Source organism: Botrytis sinoallii, assembly GCF_014898435.1.
Source record: "Botrytis sinoallii strain Bc 23 chromosome Unknown BSIN_024, whole genome shotgun sequence".
Classification (NCBI taxonomy): Eukaryota; Fungi; Ascomycota; class Leotiomycetes; order Helotiales; family Sclerotiniaceae; genus Botrytis; species Botrytis sinoallii.
Genome location: NW_024066051.1, coordinates 541,383 through 567,538, shown reverse-complemented (window position 1 = coordinate 567,538; position 26,156 = coordinate 541,383). Strand labels below are relative to the sequence as shown.

The following is a 26,156-nucleotide window of genomic DNA, read 5'->3' as shown; positions in this document are numbered from 1 at the left end:
ACGGGTAGGCATCTACAAATATCTATGTATGTAGTATTATCGAGTTCCAAGACGGCACCACGGCATTGTTGAATAGCTGGCCATTGTTTGTTACCCAATCGATTATTTGGTGGTGACGAAAGTAGAAAAGAGATTCAATATATGCAGTAGGTGCTCGTGTCTCATCAGCTATGGATAGAACAGCAATATCTTTTACTAACCGTGAACGCCGCGTATAATAAATACCCCTTCATTTACCAACGAAAAATGTCCATTTCCGCCCCATAATATATGGCCGAAAAGAGATTCGAATGAATCGCTTCTTCTTTTCAGAGTCCCTGTTTGCTGTGCCGCCTCCTTACCTCTTTCTACTGAACTCTGAAGTTTCGTGCATGCATAGCCGCCGAATGTAGATTTTGCTGAACTTGAATGTATGTATGGTAGCAAAAGAATGGTAGACATGTGTTGACAAACGGTAAACAAACGGAAAATCTACAAACGAAACAAAAATTAGATGAACATGTGGTTAAGAAACCTTGAAATTGGGAAACAACGAGGTACTAAAGGGCACTGCTAGTCGCTTGAGGGTATTCAATATCCACTTATAGGGCTTGGCCTGCACTAATATGGATTTAGTTTCGACGGGACTCACGGGAGGGAGTCACTGGGACTTTAGAGTGGTCTGAACGCTGAACAGACGCTAAATGTTAGGACATAATCGCTAAATTCTCATGACAACATCCGGATTAACAGGAAATTTAAACTTTCGAAATTTGTAAGAATATACTAAATATTCATATTATCTAATCATATGATAAAACTCTTTTCAGCAGTCAAGAAAGGATATCTAAAGCATATCCTATACCAAGCATTTTCAAGCTTTCACAAGCTCCAAATTCATGGCACCGCAAGCAAACCTTCATCATATAAAAGCAATGTGCGAAGTAGGCTGACCAGGTGGGTGTGTAAACATAGGCACAGCCCTCTGACACATCCCCTGCAATGGTATCTCCGACCCACGCGCTACTGGCTCCGCGTTTTTCAGCTCCCAGGGCTTGTGAGACGCGATTGCCCTTTTAGGTCACTTGTTGAAGATGGAGGGGTATGGAACCGGATGATATATGCCAGGTAGGCAAGCTGGCATGAGGCTCTGTAGATTTCTTTTTTTTTTGGTCTTCCCCTATGAACAATAAATATACGAAGACTTCTTTTCTTGGGAGAGTAAAGAGTCGAACGAAAATAAAAAGGATAAGATATTGAAAGAGTCGTTGAGAAAGCGAAAACCTGATATTTACAACTTTGAGACGCGTGTGAGAAAGGAGGAAAGAGAAAACAAAACGGCAGGCACGGCTACTACATTTGACTCGAAGTCGAACCTCGAAGATTCGAGACGACAGCCATCAGGCGTTAGACCTTCGACACAGTATTGGAGATGACAAATTCATGGTTTCCCTCAGGGAAAGAGGCTCGGTATGTTGGATGTCATATCATTATTCACATACTTCTCATATCCTGTCCATAGACTAACAACTACCACAGTGAAGGATGGCGATTAGATATCGTGTCACTTTTGGCAGTCATAGGGGAATCTGCCATGGCTGATCACTCGCAAACTATGACCTCATCTTGGATGTGCATGCTCCCTCGAATCATTCCCGCCCCACAAGTCCTCCTCAAATCTTCGCGTCCCTCTCGAATGCCACAAGTTAACGCTGCTGTGGTCGGTGTACATAACGGAGTATATGTGCAATCACTCAACTTCTTCCCAAACATCATACATCCAATAGAAGAGCTCAAGCCTTTCGAGTTTAAGGTCTTCGAAATCGAGCATAAAAATGCCCCTCCTCCGGTGGTGACTCCACCTACACCCGCGAACAAGGAGAGGCAGGTTTTGGCTACTAGCAGTATCGAATCTTCATTAGAGAGCGGCACAACGCCTCAACCTCGACGTCGTGATACACTTAGAGCCAGAATCACCCATCGTGGAACCAACGTCGACAATAAGAAACCCCACGTGCCAGCTAGATTGTGGTCACCTCTCAACTGTCTTTCTCTAATATCATTCTTCTTGACCATTGGACTTTTTATATGGGCCGTGTTGACCCATGACGGAACAGCATGTGTTGCACTCTTTACTATGTCCCTTGCCTCATCAATCGTTGGTTACGCATCTTATTGGTCACCCGCTCTCATGAATCGCAACAACAACGTCAAAGTTCTGTCGGGCGATGTTGTGATCCGCACCAGGGAAGGAGCATTCATCGTAGTTAAGTGCAAGGAAGAAGTTGCCCGAGAACTATATAACGGAACTGAGGAATGCCAATACTATGTTAACACAGATCCCTACCGAGTGCTTGTTGGCATCGGTACTTGTCTACTCATGGTTTCGGTCGTCCTTCTTGGAAATTGTGATTTCCAAATGCAAATCTCTATTGGTGCGTCCTATATTGTTCTCAACGGTGCATACTGGGGGGTAGCTTTGATGAACAAAAGGAGATTGTGGGATCTGTCGAGCTATAAATGGAAGGATATCACGCCTGAAGATGCAAAAGGAGCAAATCTGGAGCAGAACGCGGACGATGTTGATGGAAGGCCTTCTTTCACCAGAACATTGTGGTACGCCATCCGAGAGACAAAGAAAATCGGATGGGTGAAGACGAGTGGGGCTGCGCCTTCGACACCGAAGTGGGAGAAATGGCTAAAAGAAGCAGAAACCGCTGCTATCGAGAGAACAGAGGGATGGCGTGCTGTCCATCAAAAAGATGCAATTGTTGGCGAATCAGATTCAGTGCCGCAAGCTGAAGCAGCATTCAAAGATACGGCTGTCGAACATGCGCCTGCAGTCCAAGTTCCGATGCAAGACCGGAACGAAATTGAGTGAATATGCGACATGCGCTTATTACCTATAGATATAGAAAATCGCCTACTTCCAGCACCAACTCACGGGCCTGATGGCGCAGTAGGCAAGTCCGTGTTCCAAATGAAAGCCTGTGGGTTGGTGTGTAGAGTAGAGTGTAGAGTGTAAAGTGTAACAGAAAAAAGCACGGAAAGCCGGGTTTCTGGGTCGCCCCCAGTTTTGCTATTTTGATGGTCTATTTTATTTTTATTTTTTGGGGGTCTGGAGGACATCAGATAATGGATAAGATGGCTTGAGATGAGTGGTAATAATTTGAGCGACGTGTTCGAGATACCCTGATATTGAAGAGATGACTTTATGGTCACTTTGAAGAATGATTAATAAGTGGATCATTTGAATTGGGAAATTTAGCGATGCATTCTTGGCTGTTTTTTGTAGGAGGGAAGAGATCTCGGTGCGTTTTTAGGGTTACTTAGATATCTCGCCTTTACTTTTACTTCTATCTAGTAGTAAGATCTTACATTCATTGGTTCTCATCATTGCTAGGTCATTTTAGAGACTAGAAGAGATGGATCAATAAAACTTCATGGACATGTTCAGATGACAATGGGTGTTGTTGGATCGAAGAACTCTCTCGTGTTCGTGCGCTGGTCTAGACTACCTATCACCTTTCTTATTGTTTGAGTTTCAGTGCCCTGGACTTGTCTTGTCTGTTCATCTTTAATATCGCTATGTTCTCTGCCTACGTCTCATTTTTCCCCATTTCATCTCAGTTTCTGATAGTATTTGGACTCAAGTTATATTCACTTTCTGGCCCCTCGCTTCCCCACTTTCTGCGCTACATATCTCCACTTTGTATTCCTCAAATTGTTTCCTTTCTCATCTTACTTCTCCATCTCCAAGCCATCTACTTCGATCTCTCGATCTTGGTATCTTGACTTTCACTCCTCCTCCATCAACTCAATCCAACAGTCTTCAAAGATAGAAGAATCAAAACAACAATGGCCACCTCAAGTGAAGCAAGAGTGAGTATCCTGTTAAGATTCGCTACTGGCACAATACTGATAGAGTGATAGAAACCTCATGATATAGTCATCGATCCGGAAGGCGATATATCGATACATCTCATCAAGGAGGAGACCGCAAAACACCCGGTAACTGGTGAGAAGTCCACCATTGAAACTACAATCGCCTGTTACAAGGTCTCGAGGAAGATTCTCAGTGAGAGTTCTCCAGTATGGGACGCCTCACTTCGAGGACACTTCCGAGAGAGCAGATCATCCACCGTACCCGTCTATTTTGGCACGTTGAAGAGTTTGGAACTTTGGTTTCGCATCGTTCACGATGTCATGGTTGATGAGATGTACGATATTAAAGTCGTAGACGTATATGAGGCCATTGAAGTGTGTGGAAACCGCGAATGGGACATCTTCAAGTTGAGCAAGTCGACCTGGGCAAGAGAATGGATGAATCGTCAGAAGCACAGGGAGTTGGATCTTGATGGGATGTGCCGACTCATCTATCTTGCCAAGGAACTGGACTTCCCCAGAGAGTTCATGTACATGACTCGGAAATTGGTGTATGGAACAGCAGAGCACATCAAGGATAGAAACCCAACAAATCATCAACATCTTCATCTTGATCACACTGTCATTAGTAAGTTGGCTCATCATTCTTATTCGAATTGATTTCTAATGTGCAATACAGATGCACTCAACGGCGCCAAGGGTAATCTTCGCTGTAAAATCCTCAAAGGACTCTTCACACCCGTCGGTGCGTTCCTTGGGCAGAGATGCGAATGCAAGAAAGATTCTCTTTACGAATACTGCACTGGCCTCTCGCTGACCGGAATCTGGCCTTTGGAAACTCACATGAAGAAGTCAGCCCAGGAAATCCTCGATACTTTCGATGACTTCCAGTGCGATATACCCGAGAATGCGTGTAATGCATGTCGAATTCGTCTGAGTGATTCATCTATTGAGAGAACTGGTGAGCAGATTCAAGAGCATTTTGATGGTCTCTGTCTTGATTGTATGAGCATTTCTAAGCCAAAGGATGGTAAGAATGTCGATGCCGCTTACTGGCAGCATGATACTCTTAGGCAGTATAGCATGGGATGCAGAGTGCAACATGGTCAGCCGACATGGTATTGGTCATTCATGGGCCGGAGAACTCAGATGCAGGCACACCAGGCGGCGAGACAAAGATAGAGAATGTTTGGATGGTCGATTTCGGGAAATGGAATGGTGGTGAGATATTATGATGCGTGAGGGAAGTTTCATGGTGGATTGCATATCAGTTATGATAGGTAAAAACTTTTCGACCGTTGAAGACGAGTTAGATGACACACAAAAGTACAGCGTTGGTTTTTCTAGTTTCAATGAATGATTTCTTCACATAATATGGACCGCAGACTAAACTAACATCTAAATTCTTCATGCACCTTCATGTCCTTAAATAACACCAAGGAAGGCAAGACCGCATACTACCCTGACCACACGGCGAGCCCCTTTTCACCTCATGTTTCCAAGCAAAAAAATCATATCAGCTCATCACTATTCAAGTTCTGGATCGATACTCCGTCATCCGTATACTCTATCACTTGGCATGTTGTAGTCTTGCAACCACATGTACAGTGCCAGTAGATCAATACTCGTAGAAAATTCATCAGAGTATATGTAACATTCTCGAACCTCGCAGTAATTAAAGTACAGGTAGCTGCCACTCCCATACAAACTCCGAGCAAGAAGAAGAAGAAGAAGAGGAGGAGGAGGAGGAGGAGAACGACTTGAATTACTAATGGTACTATGCATACAAGTTATTCCGGAATTCGAAGTCAGCGATAAAAAAAATGCTATGGGAACAAGACACGTTATACATCGCTTTCTGTAAGGAGGCCGAAGTTCACTAGCGGTCATCCCATCGTAATCTCGTAGGTGAAGTGATTCTTGTGATATATCTGAATTTAAAGGATATGAACCGGATACAATGCCTATAGATACTCTAAGCATTCGCACAAGATTATCTGGAGAAAGTGCAATGGCCCGTGAATTCCGTTCCCCCTTCACTATGTTCTCAGAAGACAACGAAGACCGAACGAATCACAAGTCGTTCGCTTTCGATCTTGGGTTGTTTTCTCTCCACTGTATCATCTCTCATCAGAACTCACGGAATCATCTAGCGAGTCCACGAAACTCTCACAAAATGTCCATGTAAGTGATCTCCTATTCTGATTGATCGATCTCTCCAAAAAGACCTTAGACAATTAGTTTCGCCCATCTCCTCGATCCTTCTTGTTTAGTAGCATTGATCCCCCAATCCCATTATCCCTCTTCATCCAAATTCTCTTCCATGGCAAGTAGACTATTCATATCATCGACACTCATTGAAGACTTTGAAGCTGGGCTACAGAAAGAGAGCAGCTATTCTTAGGAGATAATCGATATGGCTCTTATTCTGCTAGCTAGCGCAGCCAGAGTATCTAGGTCCTCTGCTGGACTAGACATCCTGATACCGACTTTTTTCTCGTTGTATGGAGAAGTTTGTGGATTTGATTTTGGTTTGGTGATAATGGAGGAAGGATCTATGTGGGTTGTGAAACCAAGCATAATAATCACAACAATTGGCAGTCACTGGCTCTTCAGAACGACGGAGTGATTTGCTCCAAGCGTTGATGCCAAAAAGATGCTCATTCGCTCATTTCTGGATAGCATTAGTGGCAAGTTTTAGATAGATTGGATGGTGAGAACACTTAAGCTACCCCGCGTGTGTCTTGTAATCGCTCTCTTGATTTCGCGTTGCGTCTCGGTAATATCACCGAACACTTGAGCCCACAGTAGAGCCACTCATCATCGACGTGCCAGCTAAAGCTGCCAATGAACAAGTTCTCGGAATCACATGCTCTTCAATAGTCAGTCTTCTCGGTCTTTGTTTTCTCGGCAATTGCCTCTGGGCGGAGATTGCCTTGAACCTTGCTGGTTTTTATTGTAGTACTCTTTTGACTGACAGAGGGAACAAATTGGATTGTTCTATGCATGATGATAAGAAGAATGGTGCTAGTAACGTAGGCAAATGCTTTCAGTGATGTTGGTGTTGTGGCACGTGGTTTAATTTCACAAAAATCAAAGTTTCAGGGGGTTGAAGAAAAAGGAAACCAGAAAATTTTCAGAGGAAAAATATTATCTTCAAATTACTTTGTCAGTTGCTTAGTCGGGCTGGATGCCAACCAGACTGTGAGTACATATTTTGGCCGATCAAGCAGGTATCACAGCCCAAGCACCTCTCCATAAGTAGCATAAGTAATTTGCCTTTCACATATTATAGGGAAACCAGATGTCAAGGGTATCAAAACAATCATTATGGTAAAATACATACATGAAGACACTATACAATCAGAGCTTGCTTGTTGGTTGAAAGAGAGATGAAGCTTTGTTCAATGTCTCCACGGCCTCCTTCTCGATTCTCTTACAAAGTACCTCGCACGTTGGGATGTCGTGAATGAGACCAATTACTTGGCCTGCGGTCCAAACCTAAAATATAATTAGTTTATGAGTTATGTGTGTTTGGATGTTGATACGTACTCCGTAGTCGGGATCTCCAGTGGTAAAGACTTCTCTACCTCTCTTACCGCTCACGTAAGGAGCAACCTCCGCAAACTCTCCAGTCTTGCTCTCTTGTTCAATCTTTACTGCCTGTGCAGTAACCTTGTTTTTATACAAGCGAGATGTGTTCTTCCATCTTCGAAGAACGAGCTGAGTATCAACTTCAGAAGCCTTGACAATCTCTTTCTTGATGTTCTCGTGTATTGGTGCCTCGACGGTACACATGAATCGTGTTCCCATATTGATACCTTCAGCACCGAGCGAAAGCGCAGCCGCAAGACCTTGGCCATCGGCAAATCCACCAGACGCGATGAAGGGAACTTTTAGCGATTGTCTAGCTCTGCTTAGGAGGATGAAGTTCGTGATATCAGTTTCACCAACATGCCCAGCACATTCGAAACCATCGATGCTCAGAAAATCAACCCCAAGCTTCACTGCACTCTCTGCATGTCTGATGGTCGTACATTTGTGTAGAATGATTATTCCAGCAGCCTTCAACATCTTTATGACAGGGCCGGGACTGTTTCCTGCTGTCTCGACAACTTTAATTCCCTCATCGATAGTGACTTGTGCGTATGCACCGTAACTGGAAGAAATCACGGGTCAGTTTGATTTTGCAAGTTTCGCGGCTTGACGACCATGTTGTACTCGCGACACACAGACACGGAGCAAACGGCGAATCAACATGAGATGAGATTGAGATCTGCGGAAACTTACTCCGGGGATTAATCGAAGGTAACAGTGTGATATTTACACCAAATGGCTTCTTCGTCATTTCCCTACATCTTCGGATCTCCTTGCGTAGATCTTCTGGAGTGGGTTGCGTTAAAGCTGTGAGGATACCCAACCCTCCGGCATTGCTCACGGCGCTTGCTAACTCCGCATATCCCACCCATTGCATACCACCTTGGACAATAGGTACTACATAGTCCCGAATCAGTGATCTGTCGTTCGGGAGAGTACATGAGGGTGTAACTTACATTCGATACCCAAGGCCTGGGTGAGTTTCGTGTTGAAAGGCATGATGTCGAGGATTGCTAACGAATGATGCGATGAGATGTAGGTTTGTCTGATCTAACAAGTGTATCGGATTAAATGTATGGTCTATTCTAAAATCTCTCTTTATGTCTAATAATATGATTCAAAAGAACGATTGTGATTCGAAGTCTAAGAACAAAATATGTATGGAAGATGTTAAAATAGTAAACGGTTGGTATTGTAGGTGACAGGCTCCTTTCCCCACATTCTTTGGACCGAGGCACGGCAACTAGGCCTAGGCTGTGCCGGTTCTCTTCAGATTACGGTAATCAGCTGGATCCCATCTCATCAGATTATTGTTCCGATGTATAGCCTCTTTGTACAGTCCAAAGTAGATTGTTGCTTTTGTTGCTTTTGTTGCTTTCGTATCTTCTTCCCAAAATTCGCCTGTCTCATGATTGACCATCCGTACCTCAGGACAACATTCTTTCTACTTCAACACTGTGAACATAATTTGGTGGTGTATCATACAGTCACGTGTCGTGGTTCTAGACATCGAAGAGGTCGCACCGCCAATTTCACATATTTCACATGAAATTGGGGATACAAATCACTGAGACGAGTACGGAAGACTGTTCCTGATCGTCAAACCACCAGAACCTGCCGAGTAATATAAATTACATGCTAGTAAATGTCGTCCGACAATGGCATGATATGGATGAGTAACTCTTCAATTATCCTCAAATATTCGAACACTTGGGCAGCAACAGATTCTAGATCCAGTCAATGCGCTGTCGAAAATAGGGCTGCTCAGGTGTTGATAGACAAGCCTTGAGTATACTTGTCCTTCTCTCACGCCGCCACGCAATATTATCTATGAACAGAATGTTTCATTGTTAGGTTGTGTACTTCACGGCTCCCCTCATTATCAACTCCCTTGTTGAACGGGAAAAGCTCCGTCGATCCAACGTATTCTACGGCGGTTAAGTAAGCGGAGCACCCGACGGGGTGCGGCATGTCATCCTCTGGGTAGTTTTTTGCGGGCTCTCTCTATTCTACGAAGTAAGCTGTTCTTTTCTTTAACCTTTATCGAGGTGACACAATCATTCCACTTGAGAATCCCAATTGGAAATATCTGCCGTGCGACTGTTATTTCCAAGTCTTTCTAGACGAAATGCAAGCATCTACCCGTTCTCCAGGTTTCATGAAGCTAGACACACCCTTTGCTCATCTTCATAAACGTCTGATCCGGGCTTCTGGAATCTGGTTGGCACATTAGGGCGGTGAAGTGAGAAGCGGTGGACTCACCGTTGAAGAAGCCGCAGGGCTGAGTGCTTGATTCAATGTACAGATGTACTTATCCGTTGCTATCACTGGGGTGTCTACTTTTACCCCAACCTACCCTGAAGATCATTGATCAATATGTATAAATATGTATGTAAGCACCCGTTCCTGCAGACACCTCGATCTCATCTCTTCGGAATCTACAGTAGTGGGAAAGAGAAGGAAATTGAAGATTGAAATCTGGCATACCATTACAACTTTTCCAGTGCTCCGAATTGACCAATCATATCGTACGACTTCCGGGTACTGTATGGCTTTGTCTATTATGGTATATCTATATTTGCAAAGATTATAGAGACGGGGGTAGAAAGTCCCAGGTCCTACAAACTTATCATTTTGGGGAAAAAGTAAAACAAATCTGGTGAGAGATATCAAGTCTCAGTACTCAATCAATTGGCCTGGAATCAGCTAATACTAGAGGTAGTGGTACTTTCTACATCTCGGGTGCGTCTTCCTGCAGCTCATTTTTTTTCTGGCAAGGTTTGGCACTTTGCACTCTTATTGGGCTTCTTTTATGGAGAGCTTTTTTTTCTATCGTCACCTTCTTGCATATGATCCGCCCCTCTATATGCACCTTTTGCCTTCCACCCCACATACTTCCATACACACTACACATACATACATACACATATATGCCAGCTTTCATTTCACTCTCCCAATGCCCCATGACGATCCGAGACTGCAAATTACTGCAGGTGTCTCCAGCGTTGGCTGGAGCATCTCCACTCACTGCTACTGTCTCAAGCCTCAAATTGCTTTTTCTACACTTTACCGAAGTTGTCAGTAGGAGGTCACACATGAGCTGTCCTAACCACCGATGGAGACAACACACACGGCTCCAAGCTACGGGCGATCGACGTTACTTCTTTGAAATATATTTCATCACGCCGAGACAAATTCCAGAGTCAAGCTGCCGTGTTGCACATGGGTATGCAGATGCAGAGCAATCCAACTTTATTTGACTGCCACCTCACAGTTTCATATCATTTCCAACACTCCTCCTTCTTCAAGACTCTGAAGAGTACATGCGGATCATCTATAAGACCAGCTTCAATTCCTGCGGAGTATAACGCCATTCCCGAACCCGCTCCCCACTGTTTCTCCTCCACATCACTAGCACTCAATCTCAGATCTAGCTTGAAAGCTTGAACACTTTCAGACCTTCTAGTACGAAATCACCATTTAAGATGTCTTATTCATCATACAGTTCTGGCTCAGCTACATGGCAAGAGAAGCTCGAAGGTAATGAAGCAATTCGTGCTATGAATACTGAACATCAAATTGACTAATTCCCTCAAGAGAGATGTCGCGAGGCACAAATTCGTCCTCCAGTATTTCAGATCGTGTCAGACAGAAGAGGTAATGTTCTTTCACCTTCCACTCAAGACCGAGTCTCCAGATGACCGACTCTAACACTTGTTTCAGGTGGACGAACAGCATGGTCTAGCACAGTAACTGTACAGGGCCAGAATATTTCTGCACGATTCTGGTACGATGGGCAGTACGTCAACAATGCGAAAGAGGATGCAGCAGAAGTGGCACTCAATCGTTTGACTGGATCGAGCCCAACCTCACCTATCCAAAGTCGAATGAGTGGTAATTACAACATGACCTAGAACTACCAACACTGCGGCCGACGATTCAATTTAGCCTGTAGGATAAGAGATGATAATAGGATGATTTGCCGTTTGCTGCAGCTTCGGCAAGAATGGGCGAATGCCAATAATACTTCAGGCGTCGGATGGGTTTCGCCGTGGATTTTCACAGGACAGCAAGGGCGCTGGAGTTTGAATGCGTACATGTTATTCCCAACAGTTTTCCGGATATCTCTTTTTTCTTGGGAGGTGGTGTGAAAAAGCTTGTTTTTTTTTGGAGATATGGAATATCTTTTATCTCTTCGAATCATGGAATGGTTCCAGAACTTGTTACTAGCAATAAAAGTGGATGTTCTCTTTGAATTATTAAGTCTTGAAATGAATTAGATACTCACTTACACATCGATTTATGACCTGTGTGGTGGTTATTCAAGTGAAGTTCTTACTATCAAACGTGCAAAAGTAGAGGTCGACGCCGTCACAGGGACTCGCTGTCACCGTAAACACATATCAAACTCCATAAATGAGTTAAAACGTGTTCTAGCCCTGATCCATGTTGTTTGACAAGAATATTCAGACCCAGCGTTATGGTTCTGTGGTTCAGCCCAAGAAAGATCGTCATTGCCAAGATGAATTTGATGCCTTATTAGGCAGCCACACGAAATTTTGGTTAGTGCAGTGCATCAGTTCGAAGTTGATATCAAGTGCGGAGAAAGTATCTGGATTTCACAACACCCACAACCATGCCTCCACGATTGAACTTTCACAGCGCAAGCAGGTCACTGACCTTTCGACCACGAACAGTTGTCGCACCTCGAAATCCTGCTTTCTTCAAAATTACCCCGGCAGTACGTCGAGGTTTCGCAGAGGGAAAGCAACCTCCAAGAAATGGATCTGATGAAGATGTAGCCGGCCACGTCAGTGAAGAGGCAAGAGACATGGCTGAAATTACTGGAGAGACTCCTCCTGATATGGGAAAGAGTACAAATGTTCAAGAGGTATTTACGTTCTTTTCTGGGGGTTCAATTTCGCCAATCATATTTGAAAAATGAAGAAGCATTGTGATACCGGAGAATGTCAGTTACTGACCATATGCACAGATTCTTAAGAGAGACCAAGAAGGAAAGGATAAGGCCCCAGAAGTTATCAAAGAAGATATCAAAGATACCCAATCCGCGTCTGCCCTCTCCCAAGAAATCTCCTTTGCCAATCTCATGGCTCTTGGTCGTCTTGGTCATTTGGAAAATGGCGCGAATGCCTCCGATCTTACAATCGATGGTCACAAGTTTGGACTTCCAGAACTACCAATTCCTTCGAACAACAACCTCAAATATAGATACGATCCCGTCGTTTCGCAGGTTACGAACATGATGATGCAGCACGGCAAGAAGAGTGTTGCCCAGAGGGTAGGCTCGTTAGTTCTTTCCTTTTGCGTTACTCGCTGCGCATGGGATTTTTGTCATGACATTGCGGAATAATTTGCTAATTTACAATGTTTTCAATGCAGAACATGTCTTTCATATTAAACCATCTCCGAACCGCCTCCCCACCCACACCCAACCCCGCCAAACCCCTCCTTCCGGGCACACCCCCACCATCCCACCTACCTCTCAATCCCGTTCTCTATCTTACTACCGCTATCGACTCCATCGCTCCTCTCTTACGTATCCGTTCTCAGAAAGGTGCTGCAGGTGGTGGAGCTTCTCTTCAAATTCCTGTACCCTTGGGTGTTCGACAGCGGAGAAGACAAGCTATCAAATGGATATTAGATTCGGCCAGCAAGAAACAATCGAGGAGTAGTGGGCGTGGAATGTTTGCACAAAGGTTTGCAGAGGAGATTATCAGTGTGGTGGAAGGCAAGAGTTCCGTTTGGGAAAAGAGGAATTTGGTACACAAGACTGGTACGAGCGCGAGAGCAAATTTGACCTTTTATTCCCGAAAAAGGAGGTGATGGGTTATCAGATTGGGCACGGCATGGGATACGGGTGTGGGAATGGGTATATTTGGTGCGGTGGGGCTGTAAAATTATTGTATTATGACATTGAAAAAATGGTACAATGCTACATGATACTTGGGGATGCATATGATATCAAAATCTATCCATACATTTTGCGGCTTTTGTCGTATTCAACTTACCTCTTTTCCCAACCTCGTCACTTTAGCCCTCGCATCTCCTTTTCATTTCCTAACTCAATAAAATGACCTCACCTCTGCAAGTCTTGCTATCCGATATCGTTTTATTGTTTCCTTTTTATTGAAAGCTTGAGCTCTATTGAAATCGCTACCTTGCTATTGGCTAATCCGTTCTGAACTGAGCGGTGAGCATTACACATACTCACCAATTCCATGAATTTTTGCAGCCACACTTCGCAGCTACAATGGATAGCTGGAGGTATTCATGGATGGATACCTGGATATTATGCGCTCAAGGTTATCATACATTAGGTAGGTCTTGAGACTTGGCGGTGAGGATATGAGGACGTTGTGATGTGGTGTATACGGTACGGGGTCCACGGTATCGTTGCTTTTTGCGGGCGCGAGAAATTGCTTGCTTTGTATGGCGTGGCACGGGATTGGAGGATTAGGGGGGGGAGATGCTGGGTGTGTATGTTGGTGAGAACTGGGGCGCTGGATAGTGTTCCGGCTTGGGGGTGGGGGTGGGATGGATGGGATGGGATGATATGATATAGTTTTGATTTCAGGGGAGAATGGAAGGTTGGGTTGGGATGGGTTGGGTTGGAGTATTGCACGTGCAAGTCGTGGGGATGTTTACTGGTAGGATGGATAGTGGTAGTAGTATGTATAGTGCTGACTGATTAAGAGAGTGGACAGATGGATTTCCGTGGGTGCAAACAGTATGTTAGGATGGAGTGGTGAGAATGGGAGGGAAAAGGAGGGGAAAGAAAGAAAGAAAGGTGGAGATAAGGTTGTTGCAGCCGGTAGTAGCAGGGCTGAACTAGGTATGAAAGAGGAAAGTCGAAAAATCGTTTCGACAACAGGTGTGGCACGCACTTGTGGATAATGGGTCGATGTTGGTACTTGGAAGAAGGTATGCATGTACGTGTCAGTGTTATTGGAGGTATCGGGGTGGGAATTGTGCTATCATGATTAGGTATGTGGCTCAAGACGCCTTGTTGGATTCACGTTGAGTTGGAGTTTCGAGGGTGTTTCAATGTATGATGTATTAGGCAGTTGGAAAGACTTCTGTGTAAATTGTATAAGATCTGTGGTTGGGTATTAATGAACTTGAGATTAAACATGCCGCTGTGGTGTTGCTGAATGGTGTCCTAAATGAATTCGACTTTCCGATGCAATATATCCATACCAACGAGACTCCTGATCGAGATCAAGAAGTGGTACTACCTACCCAAGATCATTCGATGATCTGCACGCGTAAATTGACCGTCTCCGAGAGATTTTCGATATTTCAGACCTGGGTAGATGATCCGACAGATATCCGAGGTATCTGTCTCTGTATCTCGGAGGACTTTGGGGGGATTTTCCTGTTTGGGGAAGATGGAGGGGTACTTACTTACTTGCGTTGGAGGGTGGTATACCGCTTGTACAGGGGAGGTACATACTAGGTAGGTAGGTATACATGTGCTTTGGTGAGAATTGTTTGCGGGATGTTTGTGGAGGACTTTGGGGATGATTCGATTTGTCAGGAATTGAGTCATGCTTTGCGGGATTGGTGATGATGCGATGGATTGGGAAGGGTGATTTGAGAGTCTAGAAGTTGCGACCGTGTAGAGAGTCGCGAATGGGTTGGCGTGCTGGCAGGCTTGGTACTGGAGCCGAGCGAGGGGAGCGTGGTGTGTTTTTCAGCTGTAGGGCAGGCAGAGATGGGGAGGAGATGGAGGGAGGGGAATGACAGGATGAACGAGGTGCCGGTATGCGATGCCAAGGGTTGGGGTGGTGCATGCAGTCGCTGGTGTTGTATCGTGGAGATGGGAATTGGGTGGAGTGGAGTGAGGATGAGGTGAGGCGAGGCGGGATTGGCACGATGATGGATTCGGGAAAAGAATGCTAGGGTGAGGATAGGTAGGGAAGCAAAGCGAGAGATAAGACTTTCTTGTCGTGCTTGACAAGTCTTGAGGAAAGGGTTCGGAAAAGCTTGAGGGGAGAGGTAAGGCAGTGAGTGGAGCCAAGAGGAGGTTCATTAACATCCATGGCCAAGATACTGCGCCTTGGTTGTGGCGGTCCCCTTTGTATCATGCTGTATGAGGATTCGGGCTGGGATGGGGGATGGTGAAGAATGGAGGGGATTGTGACTAACATCAGCATCTGATGGGGATAGCACGAGGATAGAAAAGCGAGCAATGAAGAGATGGGAAGCTGGAATTGGTGTAACTATTGATGGAAATCTATCGGATTTGTAAGGGAACAAAGGGGCTTGGCGTTTTCGTGAAGGGGAATTGGGTGGTATGTGGTATGTGGTGGTGACATGTAGTAGTAGTATGTGGTGGTATCATCTATCATCATATCATATCATCATCGATCTTTGATGGTTCAATTTGGAGGAAGAATTGATGTAAATGGTTAAATGATTGTATCTACCACCCACTCACTCACCTCCCTCCCTCCCTACCATCCCATCCATTTCTGATTTCCGCCCGCTACGGTTTGGGCCGCTTGGTAAGATCATCCTCCCCCGCCTTTACTGGTCTGCAGCTAGAGAAGGCCAGGGTATAGCTTCCCGTGCGAAATTTATATACTATTTATTGTATTCTTTGATTGGGTAAGATCCAATAGTTGTTGCAAAATTTCTTATTTTGATTCATTTTCCGATCTCCCTTTGGAAATCAAAAGACAGTCCAATTCGTATTCGCCCCCTTTTCTCAATTGAAGACTCAGAATTGAAGACTCAGAATTGGGAAGATCCTGCAAAATCTGGAACATCCGTCTACATTTTTCATCAAGGTTCCCATCTACGGGTACTATCTTTTCATTCACTACCTACGTCCAAGTTCGCCTCCTTCACTTCACACAGAAACAAAAGAGAAGAAAAGAAAGAAAGAAAGGAAAAGGAAAAAAGACCATTCATTCTTCACTTGATAGGCGGGTGGGTGCACGTGTCAATTCTTTGTTAGTATTATTACATAGGTACAGTACATATTCCGTACCTACTCCGTACCGTTCTTTTCACATTCATACTACTTTTCCGTCCCTCTTTTATTGAACATCTAGAACTTTTAATGCGAAAAGGCTCCAACAATTCATAATCCCATACAAGCCATACACTCACACACACCCTTACCATACCATACACACACCCCCATTCCCAAATACCATACGTACAATATCATACCATCCCATCCCATCCCATCCCATCCCATATCATACCATGTACCAAGAATTAAAATAACACAACATCCATTCTCCACCTTCAACTCAACTTCAACCCCTACACAGAATCCAATCCATTCCAATCCAATCCAACGCAACCCAATACAATACATAATACACAACATCTTTCAATCTGCAAGATTATCTTCTCTCAAGGAACACTACTTTTCAATAGATCAGTTGATGCATTCATCACTTTCTAACTCTCTTCCCATCACTGCAGAACATTTCTATACTATCCTTCACATCACACGTACCAACGACCGGGGCTAAAGCAATGTCCTGAGTGCGAATCCAAAGATCATTCCAACAACCACAATGCAGTATCAAAAACTTCCTTGGTCATCAAGAAAGTTTCTAAACGGCTAGCCTCACATCTATGAGCATTCGTTGCTCTTGCCCTATTCGAATCTTGCAATTCCTACCGAGTACCTAGTTAGCCTCATTGCACCGCCGACGGAACCCTCGAAGAATAACAACAATACAACAAGTTTTATTATCTGCCGCTTCGGGAGCATCTGCAGAATCGCAAATCCGATCAAACCCACTAGAATCATTAAATATGGCGAACAAAAACATGTCACAGGAATCGGCAGCAGAGCAGGAGAGACAGGAGGTGCTCGCATTGTTGCATTCGACCAATGCTAGACCCAGAGGCTCGGTGAGCTCCACCGGCTCGGGGCATCGAGCGGGTGGCGGGAGAAGTTTATCGCCATTTGCGAATATGGCTAGGTCTCCTGTCCGCAGTATGTTAGATATTGATAGCGCTCCAGCAAAACCTCGACATTCATCTATTGGTGGCACTAGTACAGGAACCACTGCCCCATTTCGAAGTATGCTTGATGTTAAAACCCCGTTGACAACGGCGCCTGCGGTACGAAGTATGCTTGATGTTTCTTCTACTGCGCCCACAGCATCTGGTTCTAGAAGTGCGCAGACTTCCCCAACAACGATAAATCACAAGACGCATGCCAAAAATGGCAGACAATCGAGGAGTTCGTCAGACGCAGCAGCAAAATCCACCATCGAATTTGGACCTAGAGCAATCACCAGGGTCGACCCTAACGAATATCAATTCTCTGGCTATCTACCAAGCAACCCGGGCGGTCCTTCAGTCCCAAAACGCAACACGCAAGCAGGAAAGAGGATTACGAATTCAATGGCAGAGGTAGTGAGATCAGGCGTAGATCTTAGCGGCTTTGGAGGTGGGCGTGATCGGGAAAGACACAATTCAATCGGAAGTGCTAGTGGGATTGCGGCGAAATCAAAGTCGCCTCACAATCGGTTTTCCCCACGTTCTAGTTCCCCAGTTCCCACAGATCCTTCGAAATATGCCGTTTTGGACAACGGTAAAGTTATAGATGTCAACAGTGCTTATCAACGATTGTCGGATGCCAATCTTGCGCGATCGAACGGTGAATTATCCATGTTAAGTCAAAAGAGCAGGCAAAAGCGGCCAGATAATGAATATTTCGATATTAATGGACCTCGACTGAAGAAAGACTATGTGCCAATGGAGGGCGAGGAAAGCGTCGTTGATAGTACAGATGAATCGGACGATGAAGGTCCCAGAGGGCGCAGAAAGAAGGCGAGAAGTGTAGATGGAGACGATTCCGAGCGAGAAAGCACAACTTTGGGAATGGGGCAAGCGAAAGGTCCAAGAACACCGTTAAGCCAAATGGCTGCTGCTGAGGCAGAACGTACGTATAACATACCCTCATTACGGTTTCAGAAACTCACATTTTCCATAGGACAAGATGTCGTGGCCAAGGAAGCTTTGAATGAGAAGTACAAAGTCAAATCACTTCTTGACCCAGAAATCACCTTGACGGGACCTGCTGGGCACAAACCAAATAAGCCTATGGTACATCCGCATACGAGCTTCGATCCGGACGGCTCTGGTGAACCTAGTCCCCATGACTCAGATACTGAAGCAGATCGCGGCGACGTTAAAAAGGCTCAAAGTCTTTCACTGACCATGACTGCAATAAGATCTACGCCAACGACATCACGCTGCGTACGTACAATACACCGTGGAGATTTCAAGAAGGTTCAACAAGAAGCCCGCGAGAACCAACGCCGTACCAGGAAGTATCTTGTTGCAACGGATCTCAGTGATGAGGCAGCACATGCTTTGGAATGGACTATTGGGACAGTATTGAGGGATGGCGACACAATGCTTGCTATCTACTGTGTTGATGAAGAGCTTGGAATTATAACTCCTGATAACAGCGGTGATGATGCCCAGATCAAGCAGCAAATATCTGCTATTGCTTCGGCTCAAAGATCTGCTAGAGCATCTCGCACCAATACCCCCTTACTGACGCCTAGTCTAGGACCGGGTCAACTAAATCAAAGCTTCAGATTAGATACGTGCAGTAGAGCGGCCAGTCCAATGGGGAGAGACTCGAGAAGCAAAGCCGAACAGGATCGATTCCGAGCCGTAGAAGATATCACGGATAGAGTATCGGATCTTCTAAGGAAGACGAAGCTACAAGTACAAGTCAATATCGAAGTTCTTCATTGTAAAAATCCTAAGCACTTGATCACCGAAGTGATTGACTACGTCAACCCAACCCTAGTTATATTGGGAAGCCGTGGGAGAAGTGCTTTGAAGGGGTACGTTTCTAATTCTATCCACAATCTTCAAGAAAATCGAAAGCTAATGATGGGCAGTGTCATTTTGGGATCATTCTCTAATTATTTGGTTACAAAATCATCAGTCCCCGTCATGGTTGCTCGAAAACGTTTACGAAAACATAACAAGCAGAAGCGCACTCCTCACATACGTCTCGCAAACAATCTTACCAATCCACTAGTCAAATCTTTGGCCAGTGCGAAGATTGACTGATCAAGTAGACGATGTGATTTTTATTCAAGGCAGGTGGCGTTTGGCTGAATTTGCTCTTTTTTTGCTTTTTCTCTGTTTTGACTGCTGGAGTGATGCGGTGCACATACATGCACTTCTGCTGTACCTACCAATGCGGCATCAACTCTTGAAATTTTGTTAGGAGAGCTCGGCGTTTATGGGATCGGAATGGAATTGAAGATATGGGACATCGGGTGGCGATTGCAAATATGGCTTGGGAATCTGTGACAAGGGACTTGCGAAAGAATACTAAGTATTCAACACACCACTCTTTAGCGAATCTTTTCTTCCTCGTGAATGAGGAACGCGGAACACGGCATGGAAATCGGAATGAGATAGTTAGTAGCTTATTAAGTGGCACAATTAATTATACATACAAAAGATCGCTTTCCAGGTTCTCATTCGGAAAAGATGAATTAGCTCTTACTCATTGTGTCAAATTCGAATTTATTCACACTTTCAAGGTGGATGGGTAGTCGGCCCATGAATTTGTAGTAAAATCTGAATGTTCAAGAGCGATAATATCTAGGTATATGATTCTTTTGAGAGGTTTTAATTCTTTCTCGTAGAAGCTAGCCAGCTAAGCACAAATCGCAACATTGAAATTTCAGCACATAGAGTAGTACCTAGCCATACACAATAAACCATCCATCAATACAGCACGAACCCATCTAGCAACATGTACAAACCTATCTCGCACAACTTGAATCACTGCATACCCGAAAACATTCTCTGGAACATACCCTCCAATCTCCCTGATGGATTCATGTTACGTTCTGGCAAGCCACAAGATTTAGCCACAAACCCATATTCGTAGTCATTCCTGCATATTTTCAATGGCTCAATCTCTTCCTCCATGCAATCCATAAACTCTCCATCGCCAAAAATCTCATTTTGGGCGTGTGCATATTCGAATACCTTTTCTAATACTGCTTCGACCTTGTTCTCAAGGGTGTTGCCCCATTGAAGATAATTGCTGGTTACCGGTGGCCATTCTCTCGTTTCTTCCCATACTTTCAGAACATTTTTTCTCGTGGGTGGCTTGTTGGCTTTCAAGCATGTTGCAATATAATTGAACATATTAGCGAAACCTTGACGGAGTGCTTTGTTTGTCTTGAAGTTTTGCTGGAGATTTGGATGAACGTGTTCGACAAGGGTTTCTTGCAGCCATAACCAACCGACGCCGTCATCTCCGAGACTCATGTGGATCGAATCATTCAGAATTTCATAATGCGTTTCGGCTTGGAAAAGAAGTGCCAGCTTCATGCGCGGCGATAGAAAGCCTCCGATGCACTCTCCACAGGTGCATCCACATTTAAGCTGTAGTAAGAGATGGGTATCCGATGGATTCGTGGGCATCGATCCGGTCAGTAGTACAAACTGGCAGTTGGTAGCGTCGGATGTGAAGCCAGCAAAGCTGTCTGAGATGACAACGGTCATCATTCCACGTTCGCGTCGTGTTCTGATGATTTTGAGTTTATGCTGTAATGCTTCGAGAGGGGTATATCCGTCGATATTACGAGCCGATGTCAAGGACTGCTTTTCGTTCGCATTATCCATTAGCCACTGTGCGCTTTGGGGGTTGAACTGGCATGCCGTGATGTGTAGCAAGGTATTGTTGAGACTATCAACTTGCTTCCACTCCTTTTCATCTTTGACACGGAATGTCTTGTAGAATTTTACGAGCTCAATATCAGGAAGAGAAACAGCCGCGAAGTTCAAGAGTGTCAGTCTCTCCTTCAATTTCTTTAGTCTCTTTGCTTCCAGTTCCTTTCTGTAAGCAGATGTATGAAAGCTCTCTTCCTCACCAGGCATTGTGATTATTATCGCCTCCCGTTCTTCTGCAGGTGTTGATGGTGGCTTTGGTGGATCGAAATTATCCTGGATTGCGAGTAAACGAGACTTATGGTTGGGGTCGGATGATAGACCAAAACAGCTCGAAGCGCCAATTCTTCGAAAGCCAAGGGAACGATGAAATGATTTAGCGGAATCGAAAGCTCGAGAGTTGATCTCACGCCGTTCGACTTCAGATTTACCTTCACACTGAGGTTCGACGTCATGGCGAAGACAACCAGGCATCGAAATTGTGTGGATTTTTGCACGACGCTCTCTTTCCTTATTTCGTCCAAACCAGAACATTTCCTCAAAAATGGTGTCTTCCGGTGTGCTAGAAGGGGATGGCTTGTGTAGTCCTTCTGCCTTCTTGACGAGGTCACCAACCATGGCTCGACCCAATCCCTTTCGTCTGTATTCTCTTTCAGTCACCTCAATATGCTCCATTATAAATAGTGAGCCGAAATCCAACTCGCTTCCCCATACACCTGTACCCTTTTGCACACAATGATTTTTGAGGTGATCATTGAGGTATCCATAACGGTCGAAGAGCTCGAATGCAACCAAAGACAACTCTCTGCTTGGGGCTTCCATCTCGCTCCAGAAGTGTTCTCTAATTTTTTCCCGGCAGATAAATTGACCGAAGGCATGGCCAATTCGTTTGCCATCGACAGTGCAGTGAACATGAATCATGTGAAGCCAATCTGCAAACTCTTCATATTTCGTCACAAAGAGTCTTAATTTGACTACTTGATCCGTACCATCCTTCTGGATAGTAATTTCGTGCTCCTCAACTCCATACTCACGAACCTCCGAATCTTCATCTTCATTTTCATACGAGCATTCATCTTCAAATCTACCATTCTCGCCATCAAACCCATCCTCTGAGAGTTCTTCAGACGTTCCAACATTTGATTCTTCGGCATCAGAAACAGTAGGCTGATGATAGTTGTGATCCACATCGACCTCGCTTCCATTTGTGGCAACTGCGAGAAAACTTAGTATTTAAGAGCTGTTTGAATCTTTACAATCCAACTTACTCAAGTCATCAGATACTAAGACATTTACATCTTCTATCTTATATTTCTTTGCCACTGTGTTTGTGACTGCGATACCGGTAACAATAGCTGATAGGTCTGTAGACGTATCGATTTCAGCATCAGACTTGTGCTTTCGAGGAACTGCAATCGATGAGTCGGTCATAATGGATATGGATATGGATTTTTCCTTCTTTTTCAAATCATAGAATCCTAAGAATACACTACACCACTTGAGATGAAGTGACAATCTGTTGTTGTTGATAAAAAAGAAAGTTGAGAATTTGAAAGTTCAAAGTTGAAGGCGAAGTGTTTATGCCTCAAGCTTCACTACCAGTACCTTTCCATAATAGGCAAGAACCATATTGAGCACGTGCAAGCAATGATGCGCCCTACGGACCGATTCTCAGTACTACCTAGTAGGTATTTTTTAAGCACATTCATATTCATGTGCATCTATCCAGTCTAAGGCATAATCCGATCTCGTTTTATAACAATAAAGCCCGAGAATTATCATCTTTTCTGAAGCAGAAAATTGGAAACTTATCACTCTGGTTGAGAACCACCCAATGAAGTCACACATGTTCAAACCTCTTGGGGACTCCTTCGCTCAACGGACGTACAGAAGCTGTGGCAGTGAAGCTCATGCTTGAGTACGGAGTACCTATGGCATAGTAATGCGGGTATGTTGCACTTACTGCACCCTTTTAATTCTTTTTTGTTGAAGTTCTTTCAATGATACCCGTGGACATATCGCGTTCTGTACATTGGCAAACATCTGTGGTGGAAGTTTGCTCCAAAATCACGGGACTTGGCGTTGAATCTATACTGTGTCTACCCAGCACAGTGAATTCCATACATGTCTCGTCAAATATTCACTTACTGTGGTGGCGTTCTTTAATCTCTTTCTGCCATGCTTGACAAATTAGCGTTTCATGTTCAAGATACAGTTTCCTGCAACTGTAAAATCCTGAAAAGAACTCTTTCACACTTATCGCATTCAAATTTCAACAAAGTACAACACGTCTCCCATTATCATCAATCATGTCGGATTTTCCGACAAAAGCTCATGGAAAGCGGAAGGCTGGCGGGGAAAACTCTGCTACGCATTTGAAGCCATCTAACATATCCAAGAGAACAAAGATTGATAGTTCAGAGAACACATGTATGTTGCAATTTGATCATCATTGTGTTTTGCGCCGCAGTTCTAACTGACTTGCTTGTCTTATAGTTTCCACAGAAGAAGATGTATCGCCTGTGAACAGCGAGAAAACAATTATAGACCTGACAGCCGAGCACTCTGCTTCACCATTTACTTCCTCGCTGGTGTTAGAGTTGGTCTTTGAAGAGTTTGATGAAGAAACCCACGACGACTTCGATGAATATCGTGAATATGACTACGACTTGGATGACAAATTCAAATACGGGTCTGGTGATGACGATGACGATGACGACTATTCATCCAAAAAGATCGAAACGAAAGTATGCATTTTGAAAGGCATGACAGCGCAATGCATGCTTTCGATCTACGTCACCAAAGATGAACAAGACAATAAATGGCTGGATAACATTCGTGTTGAGTGTCTCTACAAAGGTAATTGGGTTGGCCGTGCTGTTGGTAGTTATATTCATCGGCAAGGAATCAAATCCAATTTCTTGAGCATGATGGAATTACCAAATTATAAGATGGATGAGATAGCCGGCGAACTTTTCGAAAAATTCGGCTGTCTCCATCTTAAGTTCAAGGAGCACGTTATAAAACGAGGTACTGGTGCATGGGGAGCTGAGATGGACGTTGGCCCGTTGTTTTTGTTGGAAAAAATTGAATCTTTAACGAGAGGTTTCGTCGCAAGGGGCTGGGTCGAGCTATGGTCAAGGCACTGATTCAAAAATCACAGGCGCAGGCACATCCTTTTCGGAGACTCCATGCAATCACGAAACCTGATTGGACTCTTGATCATCTTCATAAGGAAGCCTTTGGCAAGTCTAGCCGCCAGCAGCGCGCTATAAAACGTCAACCTCTCGACTCCGCTATCGCATTTTATCGCTCTCTTGGTTTCCGCTGCATTGGCTCTTCAGATTGTTTTGGCTTCTCAGTAGATCCAAAGCACAAGGCCCATTCTATCAATGTCGACGCTGATTATGATCCACCGAGAGTTGACGAGGAACTGGAGATATCTGACGACGAGGATATCGTTGACACTTCATCATTGGACTCTCTCGATAAGGCCGCACAGAAGAGGTCGGCAAAATTGAAGCAAAGATTCCCACTACGGCACGCCATCAGAACGCTGCCTGATGCTGAGCTAGTAGCCTTTTTCAAGAGCTTTGACAACAAGAATGGTAGTGGATGGAAGGAGATTAACTGTCACCACAACAATGCGCTACACCAAGCAGGATGTGCATATAAAGTCTACGCTACAAAATGGTTGATAAAGAATATTGATCCGAAGCAAGAATTGGCACAGGCTCGAAACATCGAGGGGCTGACTCCGCTAGAGGCCTTGCAGGACGAATTCGATATCTTTGACAAGCGCGTCGGTATTCCATTCGGAGCTGTCGCTTGTATGTCTTTGTTGAAATACAGATATCTGCCCAGCTCTCCTCTAAACACCCAAGCTCTCAGACTAAAGTATGGGTGTACTTGTGAGGAATGCATTGAAGGTTTCGTGTCACCCCGCATGAAGCTAAAACTTCTTCATTGCGCTGTGACAATTACACAGAGCATCAGTTATGATCCGTCTTTTTTCGGTAGATATTTGTGCAACCCTAGTTTCTCAATCAGCGTTCCCAAGGATCTAATGAAAACCTTTCGGCAAAAAAACCACCAGCCAAGGATCATTAAGTTGTTCGGCCCCATCATTAAGGTGCTAGACTCCAATTGCGTGCCTAGGGTACACAACCTGAAGACTCTTTCTGCAACGTATAAGGATGTCGATGACGATGATCTTAAAGCTGCATTGGCAATGTCAATTGCATATGCTAAAGAGAACTTTTTAGAAAATTGTGATCTCTCATTCTTACACGATCTCGTTGACGAAATAGGGGAAGCGAAGGAATGCACAAATGATTACGAGTTCGAGTTTGTCCATCGGCAGTGCTGTTGGAACCTGTCCAAGAAAGGCTAGTAGCAGGAAATATGGGTGCTAAAGAGACTCTCGGTGCAGAATTACAAGCAAATTTGGATATGTAGCTTCTATGAGCATATTTGACCTTCTCAAGGGGTTCTTCTTGGATGTGGCGTGGGAAATGTTGGGGACTTGTTTTCAGGTGTAGATAGTAAGACTGGAATGACACCACGCTAGGAGTTTCCTAAGTTAGTTAGCATAGCTAGCTAGTTACCCTCTCGTCAATTTCGAGATTAAATGAATATCATCATTTTTCTTACAATAATTCACACAATTTTGTAACTTCACAACTGTATCACATATATCGACATACAGATTCCTCGACAACAAACACAACACAACACACCACGATTTCGCTCCGACTCGCACCCTCCCAATCGTTCACATCACCATAAAACAACCTCACATTATACACCTTCCCCCAACTCTCCCCCTTTCCATTCTCACCCATACCACGTCCCACCTCGGTAGGTAAACACCTCAATCTCCAAGCCTATCTACCCATTAAATTCCCATCGTCCCACGATTTCTCAATCCTGAGTCCTAAAGAGCAATGTCAACCGATAAGCCGATCTCCAATTCGCAAACC

General features: G+C 44.4%; 8 protein-coding genes across 8 annotated transcripts; 6 read left to right on the top strand and 2 right to left on the bottom strand.

The window, feature by feature from the left end:
* Positions 1-1,149: 1,149 nt before the first annotated feature.
* Positions 1,150-2,860, top strand: EAF02_010231 (uncharacterized protein; the record flags this gene model as incomplete). The annotated part of the gene is made up of 2 exons (XM_038906279.1): positions 1,150-1,449; positions 1,519-2,860. Exons 1-2 carry the CDS (start codon positions 1,412-1,414, stop codon positions 2,858-2,860), a joined length of 1,380 nt encoding a protein of 459 aa, XP_038754006.1. The 5' UTR covers positions 1,150-1,411.
* Positions 2,861-3,837: 977 nt separating this feature from the next.
* On the top strand, positions 3,838-5,221 carry EAF02_010230 (uncharacterized protein; the record flags this gene model as incomplete). Its single annotated transcript, XM_038906278.1, has 3 exons — positions 3,838-3,861; positions 3,913-4,492; positions 4,544-5,221. 3 exons carry the CDS (start codon positions 3,838-3,840, stop codon positions 5,044-5,046), a joined length of 1,107 nt encoding a protein of 368 aa, XP_038754005.1. The 3' UTR covers positions 5,047-5,221.
* Positions 5,222-7,003: 1,782 nt separating this feature from the next.
* EAF02_010229 (uncharacterized protein) lies at positions 7,004-8,607 on the bottom strand. The gene is made up of 4 exons (XM_038906277.1): positions 8,418-8,607; positions 8,097-8,358; positions 7,417-8,023; positions 7,004-7,365 (listed from the first exon to the last, which is right to left on the bottom strand). Exons 1-4 carry the CDS (start codon positions 8,458-8,460, stop codon positions 7,228-7,230), a joined length of 1,050 nt encoding a protein of 349 aa, XP_038754004.1. The 5' UTR covers positions 8,461-8,607; the 3' UTR covers positions 7,004-7,227.
* Positions 8,608-10,946: 2,339 nt separating this feature from the next.
* EAF02_010228 (uncharacterized protein) lies at positions 10,947-11,375 on the top strand (the record flags this gene model as incomplete). Its single annotated transcript, XM_038906276.1, has 3 exons — positions 10,947-11,001; positions 11,059-11,118; positions 11,185-11,375. The coding sequence occupies 3 exons, from the start codon at positions 10,947-10,949 to the stop codon at positions 11,373-11,375; spliced, it is 306 nt and encodes a 101-aa protein (XP_038754003.1).
* A 722-nt stretch (positions 11,376-12,097) lies between these two features.
* On the top strand, positions 12,098-13,305 carry EAF02_010227 (uncharacterized protein; the record flags this gene model as incomplete). Its single annotated transcript, XM_038906275.1, has 3 exons — positions 12,098-12,352; positions 12,455-12,760; positions 12,862-13,305. 3 exons carry the CDS (start codon positions 12,098-12,100, stop codon positions 13,303-13,305), a joined length of 1,005 nt encoding a protein of 334 aa, XP_038754002.1.
* Positions 13,306-17,262: 3,957 nt separating this feature from the next.
* EAF02_010226 (uncharacterized protein) lies at positions 17,263-19,551 on the top strand (the record flags this gene model as incomplete). The annotated part of the gene is made up of 3 exons (XM_038906274.1): positions 17,263-18,400; positions 18,452-19,319; positions 19,377-19,551. The coding sequence occupies 3 exons, from the start codon at positions 17,263-17,265 to the stop codon at positions 19,549-19,551; spliced, it is 2,181 nt and encodes a 726-aa protein (XP_038754001.1).
* A 726-nt stretch (positions 19,552-20,277) lies between these two features.
* On the bottom strand, positions 20,278-22,605 carry EAF02_010225 (uncharacterized protein; the record flags this gene model as incomplete). Its single annotated transcript, XM_038906273.1, has 2 exons — positions 20,278-22,388; positions 22,443-22,605. 2 exons carry the CDS (start codon positions 22,603-22,605, stop codon positions 20,278-20,280), a joined length of 2,274 nt encoding a protein of 757 aa, XP_038754000.1.
* An 878-nt stretch (positions 22,606-23,483) lies between these two features.
* EAF02_010224 (uncharacterized protein) lies at positions 23,484-25,567 on the top strand (the record flags this gene model as incomplete). Its single annotated transcript, XM_038906272.1, has 3 exons — positions 23,484-23,604; positions 23,671-24,244; positions 24,280-25,567. The coding sequence occupies 3 exons, from the start codon at positions 23,484-23,486 to the stop codon at positions 25,565-25,567; spliced, it is 1,983 nt and encodes a 660-aa protein (XP_038753999.1).
* Positions 25,568-26,156: the final 589 nt, after the last annotated feature.

Bases quoted from the DNA above. Each gene is read 5' to 3' on its own strand.
- EAF02_010229 (XM_038906277.1), bottom strand. From the start codon at position 8,460: ATGCCTTTCAACACGAAACTCACCCAGGCCTTGGGTATCGAAT. The intron at 8,359-8,417 runs GTAAGTTACACC...GGGACTATGTAG, and splicing joins CCAGGCCTTGGGTATCGAAT to TACCTATTGTCCAAGGTGGT. The intron at 8,024-8,096 runs GTGTGTCGCGAG...GATTTCTTCCAG, and splicing joins TCGCCGTTTGCTCCGTGTCT to TTACGGTGCATACGCACAAG.